The sequence below is a fragment of the Trachemys scripta genome, chromosome 16 (genome assembly GCF_013100865.1).
Source record: "Trachemys scripta elegans isolate TJP31775 chromosome 16, CAS_Tse_1.0, whole genome shotgun sequence".
In the NCBI taxonomy this organism is placed as follows: Eukaryota; Metazoa; Chordata; order Testudines; family Emydidae; genus Trachemys; species Trachemys scripta.
The window spans coordinates 10,353,957-10,366,050 of record NC_048313.1 but is presented as its reverse complement, the minus strand read 5'-3'; the positions used below and the strand labels follow the sequence as shown (position 1 = coordinate 10,366,050).

General features: G+C 60.8%; 1 protein-coding gene across 2 annotated transcripts in view; it reads left to right on the top strand.

Moving 5' to 3' along the window:
* INTS3 (integrator complex subunit 3) overlaps positions 1 to 12,094 on the top strand; it is a 63,982-nt gene that overhangs the window by 35,471 nt on the left and 16,417 nt on the right. For both annotated transcript variants that reach the window (XM_034792095.1, XM_034792097.1), the window contains 10 exons: positions 1,130 to 1,221; positions 2,081 to 2,187; positions 2,756 to 2,875; positions 4,213 to 4,342; positions 5,867 to 5,921; positions 6,904 to 7,007; positions 7,623 to 7,667; positions 8,514 to 8,633; positions 9,019 to 9,172; positions 11,366 to 11,434. In XM_034792095.1, coding sequence (XP_034647986.1) covers positions 1,130 to 1,221; positions 2,081 to 2,187; positions 2,756 to 2,875; positions 4,213 to 4,342; positions 5,867 to 5,921; positions 6,904 to 7,007; positions 7,623 to 7,667; positions 8,514 to 8,633; positions 9,019 to 9,172; positions 11,366 to 11,434 — 996 coding nt within the window. The remainder of the gene's footprint in view (positions 1 to 1,129; positions 1,222 to 2,080; positions 2,188 to 2,755; positions 2,876 to 4,212; positions 4,343 to 5,866; positions 5,922 to 6,903; positions 7,008 to 7,622; positions 7,668 to 8,513; positions 8,634 to 9,018; positions 9,173 to 11,365; positions 11,435 to 12,094) is intronic.

Sequence of the window (12,094 nt, the reverse complement as noted above, 5' to 3'; positions counted from 1 at the left end):
GGTCACCGGGTTTGCATTTAGCCCCAGAGCAGAGGCCGGCAGCAATTACAGGAGCTGTCATCCAGCTGGAGAGCTGGTCTGTGCTGTCCTGTCCTTTGCATGTAATTAACCTTACCGCCCACGCCTCGCCTCACCTCCTTAGGGAGTGCAGGCTCTCTCCGGGGGGTGTCAGGGATAGGAGGAGGCCGAAGCGCCATCCCCCAGAGAGGGGATCATGGAAGAGCAGCAGAAACGCCCAGCTGGGTAGCTGGTGGGGCAGGCAGCGTGGGCTGGGTGCGCACGGCGCGTGGACAGAGCAGTGAGTCAGGCTTTGCACCTGGAGTCTCCACACGCCCAGTATTTTCAGTCCAAGGAGCTGGCGTAGGGAGGGGCCAGCCCGGACCCGCACAGCAGCTGTTTTCGTCACGCTGCCAGCCCTGGGGCAGGAGGAAAGTGGGGGGAATTGGTACCTGAGAGGCTCAGGGTAATGCCTCACTCTGGCGATTGTTCCCAGCAGTGGGCTCTAGTGGGTTGAGTCAGGATGGTTGGGTTTGATGCTCCCTCTGTCCCCAGTTAGCCCCAGCACAGCCTGCTGTTGGGCCACGATCCACAAGGGCACTCGCCAAGCGCAGCAAATGTGGGTGTTTGCCTACCGTCACCGCTCCCTGTTCACAGAGCCCCCTTCGTCCCTGCTGCCCTGAAACTCCCAATTCGCTCCCGACCCCAGGGGCTGACCCTCGAGACGCTCGGCTCTGCAGTAAAACCGGACGAGAGCAGCGAGGGGCAAACTCCTACGCGGGGTTAGGGTGTGCAGCCAAATGCTGCTCGTTGTCCAGGCCCTTAAGCCAGGCCATAGATTAGGCTTTGGGGTTGCCTCTTTACTAACCTGGCGTGGGCGTTGGGACGGGAGAGGGAAGGGGAGATGGGAGTAAAACCCTCTCCTGCTGCCCCCTCTCAGTTCAGCGGGGTGTGTTCATCTGCTGCTCAAGTGGCCAGGGCAGTTTGATTCCAGACAGGCAGTGAACTGGCCTCGTGACAAGCTGCTAAACCCCCTCGGCTGGCGGGCTTGGGTCTGCAGCCTCCCGGCCTCCCAAACAGCTGGGCCAGGCCGAGGGCTGCACTAATTCTGTTTTCTCCATCCCCCTTTCAGATCATTCCCAACTTCTACCCGCCACTGGAGGTTCACGTCCGGCAAGGCGTGTTCAATTCCCTCACCCACATCGTGGAGAAGCGAGTCCTGGCGTAAGGAGGCATTCGGTTCAATACGATCACACCGCTGCGCTGCGCTCCCCTGCCCTGTCCAGGCTCCGTCGGTCTCTGGCCCAGCAAAGACAAACCTCTCACGGCTCCTCACAGAGCAGGGGGCTGATTTGGGCTATGGCCCGTGGCATAAGACGCAGCCATGGATTTATCCTGCCCGGGAGTGAGGGTCCTGAGAGCCACAGCTCAGGCCAGGGGTGGGTTAGATGAGCTCCCGCCCTCTCCAGCGGGCACATGTCACTGCACTGCCAGACGAACTCACATGCAGGTGCCTTCCTAGCCTGCCTCACATCTGCTGCCAGCCTGCAAACGCTCCAGCTGTTAGCGACAGCTGGGTCCCCCTGCCCTCAGAGCGGAGTTACAGACCCACCGGATCCTTAGGCGGGAAGGGGACATCCCAGGCCTGCAGCTCACCCAGCCGAGCGCTCTCCTGGAAGTGAGGCTACACCCAGCCCCAGGGGGGGATGAACCTGGAGCCCAGGCCCCTGACTAGTTCCCCTAACGGGGCATTGTCACTGGGGGGATTGAAAGGCTCTGAGATGGGGTGGGTGGCGCTGTTGGGGGTGGGCGTGCTGCCCTCAGTACATGCACGCTGGGTGACCAGCAGCCAGGCAGGAAGTGCCAGTGCCGATTGATCCTTCTTCTGCACTAAAGTCTGACCTTCCTCCAGGGCAAGGGAGCCTGGGCCTCTGCCTACCAGCCGCAGGGCCTGGGGGCTCCTGCTCTGGGCTCCCAGTTCCAGGAGGGAGGTGTAGGGAGCCAGTTGGTTTGGTGCATGGGCAGGATCGGGAAATGCATCTTAGCTTGGCCATTTCTTATCCCTTTCCTCCTCCCCACGCAGACCCCTGGCCCCTCTGTTTGACAACCCCAAGCTGGACAAGGAGCTCCGTGCCATGCTGAGGGAGAAATTCCCGGAATTCTGCAGCTCTCCCTCACCACCCATCGAAGGTAGAGCACCCGGGTCCTCCGGGAGAGGGGGGCTTTCCTGGCCAGCTCACGGCTCTTGGAGCTGCAGGCTCACTGAGGCAGCTCTACATTGTGGGGCTGGAGCTTTTCAGCCATGAATCTAGGAACCCAAGACCAATTTTCAGAGGTGCCGAGCCCTGGAGAGCAGCTGAATGCCATGGGAGCACCGCTGAAAGCCAGGCTCTTAGGGCAAAGCTCTCAAACTTGGGTGCCCACCACGGCCAGCCCTTTACCCTGGACTCCACTCTGCCTCGCGTCTCGCTGGGCACCGCCAGCCGGGACTGGCCTCAGGTTCTCCTGCCGGCCTGGATGATGGCTAAGCAGGAAGGGCGGTGCATGGCTCTGAAACCTTCTGTGCTCTGCGTGGGGCTTCGAGATAGTGTCAGTGGGTTGGGGGCACCCCCAGGTAAACTGCCGGGTCCCTCACCAGCACTGCCCCCTTCTCCGAGACCTGTGGAGTGGCCCCAGGACTCTGCCCTGCCCGCAGGGCGCTCTGAATGGCCAGGGTAACCCAGCTCCCATTCTGACTCCTGTGCCTTCGTTTCTGCAGTCAAAATTGAGGAGCCGGTTTCCATGGAAATGGACAATCACATGTCTGACAAGGATGACAGTTGCTATGACAACGCCGAGGCTGCCTTTAGTGACGATGAAGAGGACTTGAATAGCAAAGGTGAGCGGCTGTGTGCGGCGGGAACTGGCCTGTAATGCCCTCCAAGTGCTGCTATCTTTACCCAGCGCAATTAGCGGCCTCTTGCCTCTCTGCGCGCTCACTGCCTCCTTTCCTTCCCAGTGATCGGGCCCCAGAGAACAAGCCACGAGCAGTTCCCAGAAAGCCTCTTCTCCCTGCAAACAGCAGTCGCTGAGCCCAGGGCAGGGGGCCCTGGGCATTTACCGAGCGCTCTGCAGTCATTAACCGGTGCCGGGAAGCTGACCCCTGCAAGCGCCGGGGAAGGTCACGTGGGCACGGGCTCCTGGGGTCTGAGTCTCCCGCCGAAATGGGAACCAGGCTAGACCGAGACGTGGTGCGCTGCTGGCTGGGGAACCCCTGGCCACCCCAGGATGACTGGCTTGGGAACGGGCTCATTCTTTTCTCAGGCAGCCCTCTCCGGCCCCTACAACTCCTGGCACATTTGGTTTTCGTTACACTCACAGCAGGCCTCTCTGGGAATCTGGACTGGGGCCATGGGGCTGGCTGGTCTGTTGGAGGCCAGAATTGCTGCTCTCAGAAGCTGCAGGCACCTGGGATCATTTCTTCAGCTGGCCGTTGGTGGAACAGCTCTGTGGTCTCCCCAGCGCTCTGATTAGAGGGATGGGGTGGGGTGGGGCAGCCCAGCCTGACCATGGGTGGGTTGCTGTCTGCAGTGCTGCAGGCTGGTGCCCTGCAGAGCGCTGGGCGTGCCAGCCCCAAATCCCCACACACCGGAAGCTTGAAAGTGCGATCAGTTACCTTGGACAATCTGAGCCTCATAGCTCCATGATGCACCATCTCTACTGCGCCCTTCAGTGATCAGAGCAGGACACTGGGAGTCCTGGGCTCTGTCCCTCCCGCCCCTGCTGTGCACTGTGACTTGGGGCACATTGCTGGACTGGGGACGGGTGTAGAAGGCAGCCGGGATACCTCAGTTTACCAGTCTCTGAGCACTCCCCTTTACCTACCCATGGGGTTGTGAGGCTTCTGACTTAGTAAAGCACTTGGGGGTCTTTGGATAACCGGCAGAGGGCCAATATTTGGGGATGGGCCTGACCCAGAGCCCCAGCCCTGAATGCCTCCGAACTTGGGATCCAGGTCCCACCTCGTACACCACACGTCTGGGGCGGTGGAGCCGGGAAACCGGGCTGCTGAATGTGGCGTGCTCCTGTACCCAGCAGTGCCGCGCTGAGCACAGGGGTGGCACAGTGGTTTCCGTCGGGTCTGGCTGGTGGCTCGGGTTTGCAGTGGTGCCAGCACGTTCTAGGCCCCGTCACGCAGGCAGCTCACTTGAGCCTCAGTTGTTCTCTCGACTGCAGGGAAGAAGAGGGAATTCAGGTTCCATCCAATCAAAGAAACCATCGTTGAGGAGCCCGTTGACATCACACCTTTCCTGGACCAGCTGGACGAGTCTTTGAAGGATAAAGTCCTGTTACTGCAGAAGGGCAGGTTGGTCTTGGCCAGTCGCGCTGTGTTCTGTAGGTCTCTACATGCAGCAGCATGTGGGTGCTTCAGCGCTGTCGAGGCAACGCTGCAGACACTCGCACCAAAAGCCCTGCGAAGGAGGGCTTGACCCCCACACCTCCTTCGGACAAGTCCGTGAGCTGTCTCTTTTATCGGGGGTCTCCCTCAGGCACTGGGGTCCTGTCCAGGCATATCAGAGCAACCGCCTCGGAGCCGCTCTCTGTGGGACGCCGCGAGGGATGTTGGCTGAGAACCCCAGAGTCTCTGTCCCCCGAACAAGGGCAGCCTCAACAGTGCAGGGGAAGCCTTCCCATGCTCTCCTCTTGTGCCTGGAGCCTGCCCCATCTCCAGGGCCACACCCAATCCTTGGTGCCCTCACAGGGCCTGGGTTTATCCCCCCTGCCCACGCGTCCCAACAGCTGCAGGATAGCCGGGGCAAGCGGCGCAATCCTCCGTGCGAAAGAGGCGCCGTGGTGGGAGGATTGATTTTCCCTGGTGTGACGAACTGGGACTGTTCTTAATGTGATCTTTGAATGCTGAGTGGGGAGTGTTGGCTGGGAAGGCAGGGGAGGTTGGCTAGGACGGTCTGCATTGGGGGATGGGAGACTGGCCGTGAGGGAGGATACCTGACCATGTAATGTGAGAACCCAGGAAGGGGTTAGAGGCCAGGTGACACCTTTCCCCAGGAAACTAAAAAAAGTCTGGGGAGAGAGTTTCAGGAGCTGGCTGGTGGAATGGCTGGCAGGCAGATGGGGCTCTGACCTTCCCCCCCAGGGGGCTGTGGTGCCCCTGAGACCCCAAGATGCACCTAATTGGCGGGGGGGTTCTGTTGTCTGTGCCTGCAAGACCTGTCTTGGACTGTGTTCCTGTCTTCGAAATAAACCTTCTACTTTACTGGCTGGCTGAGAGTCATGGTGAATCGCAGGAAGCCGGGGGTGCAGGGCCTTGTGTCCCCCCACACTCCGCGACACCTGGTTAGCTGGGCCTGCTGGCCGCTGGGGCATTGCTCCACAATCGCTGCAGATACTGGCCAGTCAGGGTCCCGATAGCTCTCTGTCCCCTGGGAGAGCAGCTCCCTTCCCTCTGTCCCCACACCCGGCAGAATGCTCTGTCCTCCCTTTTGACCTCAGCGATCTTGGAATTAGCTCCATCTCAAGCAGGCGGACGAAGCTCTTTGCTTCCCAGACCCCAGCACGCCGCACTGATCTCACTGGCGGCTTTAAGTGCGTTTAATCTTATGCTGTTAGCTCGTTTGTTTGCCTTTCCATAAAGTGTGCAGAATGCTTTTGTAGCAATGTAGCATGTTCTCTGCAGTGTGCGCTTGTAGGCCGGCCTGCCTGCCTCCCTGCCCGTGCCGGAGCTGTGCAAAGCAGGGCCTCCAAAACTCCCCCTTCCAGCTCTGGGGTCCTTTGGGCCCCTGCGCAGAGCCGGCTGGGTACAAAGCACCATTGTCTCCGCTCTCGCTATCTCCCGCTGTAACTTGGATTGCCTCTTGTTTTTGTGCTGCAGCGATACGGAAGCCCAGTGTGAGGTCATGCAGGAAATTGTGGATCAAGTCCTGGAGGTAGCTGCCCAGAGCCGGACGCGACGCTCCTGCCTCAGGCTGGGTGACATGAGAGCAGCTGGGGGGGGCTCGGAGGTGGCTCTTCATGATCCAAGCACTCATGTTTCCACGTAGAAATGTGACTAAGCAAAGACCTCTTGGAAGCAGCACCATCCTGTGGGGGAAGCACGCCCGTGTGCAAGTGTCTTGGTGCTGCAGAGCAGTGTGGGGTGCCCAGGCACGCTGCCAGAGGCTGGGGGGATTATTACTGCATGGGGAAGGTGACCCAGCTGCTCTGAGGAGGGGCGCGCTGGCCGTCTGAGTGACGTATTTACCACCCTGATTGCTAGCTGTGGCAAGTGCCCCTGGGCACTGAGCCAAGGGGGCGGCCTGTCAGTTTTGCTTATCTCAAGTGTCCAAATGACAGATTCCCCCTGCTTTGATAGTGCTGGGCTGGGGCACACGTCAGGGTGAGAGCCCAAAGGAGCTCCCGCGGGGCCTCGGCCATGCTCTGCCAGCCAGGGGTCATGCTGGCCACTTGCCAGGAACCTAGCATGTCCCAAATGGGGCAGCACACGGGGCTCCATGCCAGTGCCCACTGCAGCATCTCCAGGCTGCGTGTGTCCTCAGGGGGCTGCGTCCGAGAGCCCCGTGCGCTGAGCCCATGCGGGAGTAGAGTACTCTTGCCTGCTGTGTGGCTCCGACTCCGGTCGCCCTGAATTACCAGCCATTAGTGGCTGAGTGTCTCGCGGTGATTGTGAAGTGCTCAGACCCAGGCGTCTGTTAGGGGCTCGTCTCACTGGTAATCAGCTCGGACAGCCGGCTCTTGTCGCTGTGCCATAGCAACAGGATGGATCTGGTGGCACTCGCGTGTGTCTTGCCATAGACAGCAGTGCCAGGCCCTCACCCTGCCCCTTGCGACTGGACCTGAGCTGGTGGGTGAAGCTCGGAGATCGCGCTTCGTTTAAGTGACTTTCTCTTTTCCCGCCTTTCTTTCCCACAGGAGGACTTTGACTCCGAGCAGTTATCCATCCTCGCGTCCTGCCTGCAGGAGCTATTTAAGGCTCACTTCCGCGGGGAGGTCTTGCCAGAAGAAATCACAGAGGAGTACGGATTTATTTTTCTCTGTCTCATCCTTTCGCGCTGGCCGTTGGGTTTTTCTCACTACAACTTCCGCTGCTCCCTGTGACTGCTCCGCAGGCCCCAGCTTCACGGAGCAGAGGAAACCCCGGCGGCGTCTGGCCCAGCGTGCACCACCAGAGCTGTCACGAACGGCACAAAGCCAGAGCAGACAGCTGCAGCACCCAGGGCTTGAATGAGACCGTTCTCCCCAGTGCACCACATACCACCCCCCACCACGCTGCTTAGCATGAGTAACGGGTGGCAGCTAGCGCCACGCCACTGGGAGCCCCCCCTTGCTGCCTGGGGACCCCAGATCCAAGGACCCCACCCTGCACCTCCTAGGCTGAGCCGGTAATTCCTAGTCTTCCCCCGGTTGTAGGAGTCAGGACTCCTGGGTTCTATTCCCCATTCTGCCAGTGGCCTCTCGCACCCCCCATCTGTGCCCATTCGATGGGGTGCTGCCGGTCAGACCCTGAATGCTGGGGAGGGCAGTGCGGTGCTCTTGAAGGGCAGTGTATTAGACCGTTAGCTTCCTCTAGCCCCAAATGACCGTTGCCAAGCTGTCATGGCCGCCCGGCTGACGATGCGCTTTCCATGCAGGTCTCTGGAGGAATCGGTGGGGAAGCCACTTTACCTAATATTTAGGTGAGTCTTTCTGAGCTTTAACTGACCCTGGTTGGGGTTTTCTCTGGTGTCTCCCATCATTCTAGCTGAACTCTGCACAGCTGGGTTTAATACAGTCGCTGCTGCTCTCTGCCCCCTTGTATCCCAGGACCGTTGGGATTTCCTGCTGTGCGCGCTCAGGCCAGGAAAGTTCCAGGCGCTGTCTGCAGAAGGCCATGCAGAGGCACCCACAAGAGAATGCTGCGTGGCCGTGTGCACGCCAAGCCCCCAGCTCACTCCCCACGGCCCCAAATGGCGGCTGGACAGTGGCGATGTCCTGGGCCACTGCTGACCCAAGGCTGGGTCTGCACCAGTTACCTGCTGTTTAAAATGCCCCATTAAGCTGCAGTGACGCCAGCCCGGGGATTCCTGGCTCTTGGAGCTGTGTCTTACTAGCCCTTTCCCTCTGAGTGGGGACTTCTGGGGGCGGGGGGAGAGTGCTGTGGAGTCTCAGGCCCCCTCGCTTCCCCTCAGCCCTTCCCCACGGGAGGAATTTAGCTCCGTGGATTCTGTGTAGTGAGGAGTTTTCAAACAAGGCCTTGAAATCCCAGCTCCTCCTGCTCTGCACAACATCAGACTCTTCCCCGAGTCAGGCCTCGCCCTGGTGTCCTAAGCCAGAGTCTCCCCAGGCGCCGTGCTGCATGTCCGCAGCCATCCTCGGGGGGGGCACTGCCATAGCGGGGTAAGACATCCCCTATCAAATCAGCCCTGTGGACCGTGCAGGACCAGGAATCGGGGTTCCCTGCGCTGGCTGCGCAGGGGACCCCTCGCACTCAGCACAGTTCTCTCCCATCTGAATGTCCCTGTTCTCCTCCCACCCCCGTCCAGGAACCTCTGCCAGATGCAGGAAGACAACAGCAGCTTCTCTCTGCTGCTCGATCTCTTGTCTGAGCTCTATCAGAAACAGCCCAAGATTGGCTACCACCTTCTGTACTACCTGAGAGCCAGGTAGGGGCGGCCGGGCGGGGTGGGTGGGTCAGAGGCAGGCTGCGTCCGTCATGGACCTGAGCGCTGACCCGGCCAAGAGGGCTGTGCGGGCGGCTCTCACTACGCGATCCTGCTGTCACCCGGGGAGCGCGCTGCGGGATTCCCGCCCAGCCAGGTGGCTGCAGGGGCTTCTTGTCTTCGCAGTTCAGCTCGTGTTTGGTTCCTCCCTCCTTCCTTCCCGCTGAGCAGCCTTGTCCATGGGCAGAGCCTTCTGGGGGGCTGTCAGGCTGGGCTAAGCTCCCTCGGCAGGCGGCCGAGTCGAGCTGCTCCTCGCCCAGCCCCGAGCAGCAGTCGGACGGAATCCCTCCCCGGGGCACTCGCTCATGTCGCCCTGTGGCCCCTCTAGCAAAGCGGCGGCAGGGAAGATGAACCTGTACGAGTCGTTCGCCCAGGCCACGCAGCTGGGGGACCTGCACACCTGCCTGATGATGGACATGAAGGCCTGCCAGGAGGACGATGTGCGGCTGCTGTGTTACCTCACCCCCTCCATATACACCGAGGTGAGAACCCAGGCCGGGCAGGGGCCCCCAAGGTCTCCGCTCCAGCTCATCCCGGTCAGCTCAGGGGCGTGAGGTGGCCTGAGCTAGGCTCTTGTTAGGTCAGCGGGGCCAAGGCAGCCCTGGGCCACGCGGGATAATTCCTCTGCCGGGTGCTTGGATAGGGGCTGCAGGCAGAGGTGCTGGCAAGTCGGTGGGGAATGGTCTTCTCTCAGTTGCAGACCCACCCCTGCAGGGCGCTAGGCCTTCAGTCAGAGTCCTGACCGCGCCCGGGTGCATGAAATCCCCTGGTGCTTTTTGCAGGTATCGGGGTGTTAATGTTGCACTCCCCTAATCTTTCCAATTAGACAGAGTTCTGTTCTGCACTTCCTGTCTTACTCTGTGTTGTTTGGCTGTTAGCAGCTGCCAGGGTACGCCCCAGAAGTGGCTGCATTTCAGCACCGGGTAAATCGCTTGCTTACAAGGTTGGCAAGTGGGGCGGGTGAAAGGTGCTGTAGAAGTGGAAGCTAGTTAGGCTCACTTCCCTCCTTGGCCCTTCCCAACCAAGTCTGCCAAGCGGCGAGTCCTTGGCCCCCTGGCTGGCCCCCTGGCTGGCCCCCGTCGCACAATCTCTAGTGCGCTCTTCAGGTACTGGCCTCCACTTTCTTTTCGCTCTTCACACAGTGAGTGAGTTTCCTCCTGGCCTGTCCCCATGTCCTCACTATCAGCCAGCTTGTGGTTCTAAGCAGGCATCATCGCAGGGCGCAGTGATTGGGGCGGGGGGGCGGCTGTGGGAGCTCCAAGCTGTTACTTCTAGCTAGAAGGGGGGCTCTGGCTTGGTTCACACAGCTCATCCCAGGCTTGGCCAGCACAGCCGTCACCTCTTCCCTGCCAGGGTGATGAGGGGGGTTTGGCTCTTGGCTCCAATCCCTCGACTCTGAGGAGGCTGCAGTAATTCATTCGAGCTGATCCCAGGGAGCGGAGGGCCAGAGGGTGAGAAACCACAGGGCTGGAATCCGCCCAGCGTCCTGCTCCAGGGCTGCAGGGATCTCTGGCTTTGCACTCGGCGGGGTAACTTGACATGTTGAAATGGACACAGGTCACATTCTTTGAGTGTGCGTTCGAATTCCCTGGGAGGGACACGCTGCTCGGCCCCCCGCTGGCTGACAGGTCAGGAACATCTGCTGGGCGGGCGTTAGGAAGGGACCAGCCTCGGGAGAGTTCTGCCCACGCTGTTCTGTGGAGAAAGGGGCGTGAAAGGGGGGGGAAATGTGGCCACGGGAGAGGAGGGGAAAATATGGAAAATAACAAACCTCGGGGAGGGATCTTGTCCCTCTGTCATTTAGCTGTGTAGCGCCCCTCCCCCAGCATGCTCAGAAAGGGGCGCCCTGCTTGTGATGGCAGCCAAGGAACCCCTCGTGTGAATCCTCTGCCCCAGAGTGTCTGCTCAGATCTTCAGGCCCCGTCCACCCTGGGTTCAGACCCATTCCCCTCCGGAGAGGGGCATGGCCAGCGCCGCTCGGGCACAGCGGCCTCTGAGCCGCACCGAGATCACTTGCTGCCACCCGCCTTCTGCCCTTTCCTCTTGGTGTGTTTTCCCACCAACACACCGCCTGGGAGCTCTAGCGCAAACGAAAGGCTGTGACACTAGCAGACATGGGGCTCAACGAGACGCCTCTGGCCCACCTGATTTCCCCAAGCAGCTGCACGTCTGCTCAGGTCAGCGCTGACATTCGCGTCTCCTTGGGAGAGCCCCTCTGAGCCGTGCTCTGCAGCCTCTGTGCTCTCCCAACCCACCGGGGCCTGGCTTGCAGGCTTTAGTGCTGAGTGAACCCGTCTGCTTCCCATTCCTTGCAAACCCGGGCAAAAGGAGCAACTTGTCTCTCAGCCCTGCCCTGCTGCTTTGCCAACCCATTCTGCTGCCCGTCCCCGCCTGGGGTGCCCCCTGCTCTGCTCAGGGAGGGCTGCAGGCAGCGTTCTCCCCTGGGTGCAAGGTGGGGCGATGCTGCCGTGAATCGGGTGCGACCTGTGAGCCAGCCAGGCCCCCAGGAGTTTCATGCAGGTCCAGTCAGCGGCCGGTCAGTGCAGGAGCAGCGTCCAACACAGCTGACTACAGGGCACGAATGTGGGGTAACTGGGACAGGGGTGATCTCTCCCCCTGCTGCTCTCAAAGCTCCGCTTCTCCCTGAGCCCCTGCTCTGCTTGCATCTCTTTCAGTTCCCCGACGAGACCCTCCGGAGCGGGGAGCTGCTGAACATGATTGTCGCCGTCATAGACTCGGCCCAGGTAGGAGCGGGGGCTCTACACGGCGGGGAGGGGCAGCATTTGGGCTGAGCTCAGCTTGGAGCTGCAGAGAGGCAGGGCGGGATGTGCCATTCTCAGCCAGCTGCCATTTCCCGGGGAGCCATTTGCACCCCTTCGTTGTCGGGCTGTGCAGCAGCCGTTCTAAATCCACGGGGCTGCCTCATTCCCCCAGGGGCCGGGCTGCAGCGTGCAGGGTCAGTCTGTTAAATCCAAGCCACGGCCTTCAAGGGATTGTCAAGGCCTGGCACTGCTGCGGGGAGGCGGGGGTGGGAGCGTGGAGAGGGATTTGGCTGGATATGTTCTGAGCCCTGGTGAGCGGCAGCTGTGTGGCAACGGCAGGTGAGGGGGCGGGAGGAGAAGGCTGCCGCGGAGCTGGGCAAAGGGAAGTCCCCCAAAGGGGTGAGATGTTGGAAGCCTCCCATAGATCCCGTGGGAGCCCTGAGAAATGTGGCACCCCAACCAGCCCTTCCTAGAGCTGGGAGCGGCAGGCAGTGGGACCCCTGCTTGGCTGGCGAATGCTGCGTGGGGAGGAGGTGGCTCTCACGCCGCAGAACTGGGGCGCCGGCACATAAGTTTGTGCTGCAGATGCCAGGAGGTTTCTGCACCCCAGAGAGAGGTCGCCATAGCCTTGGGTCAGGATCC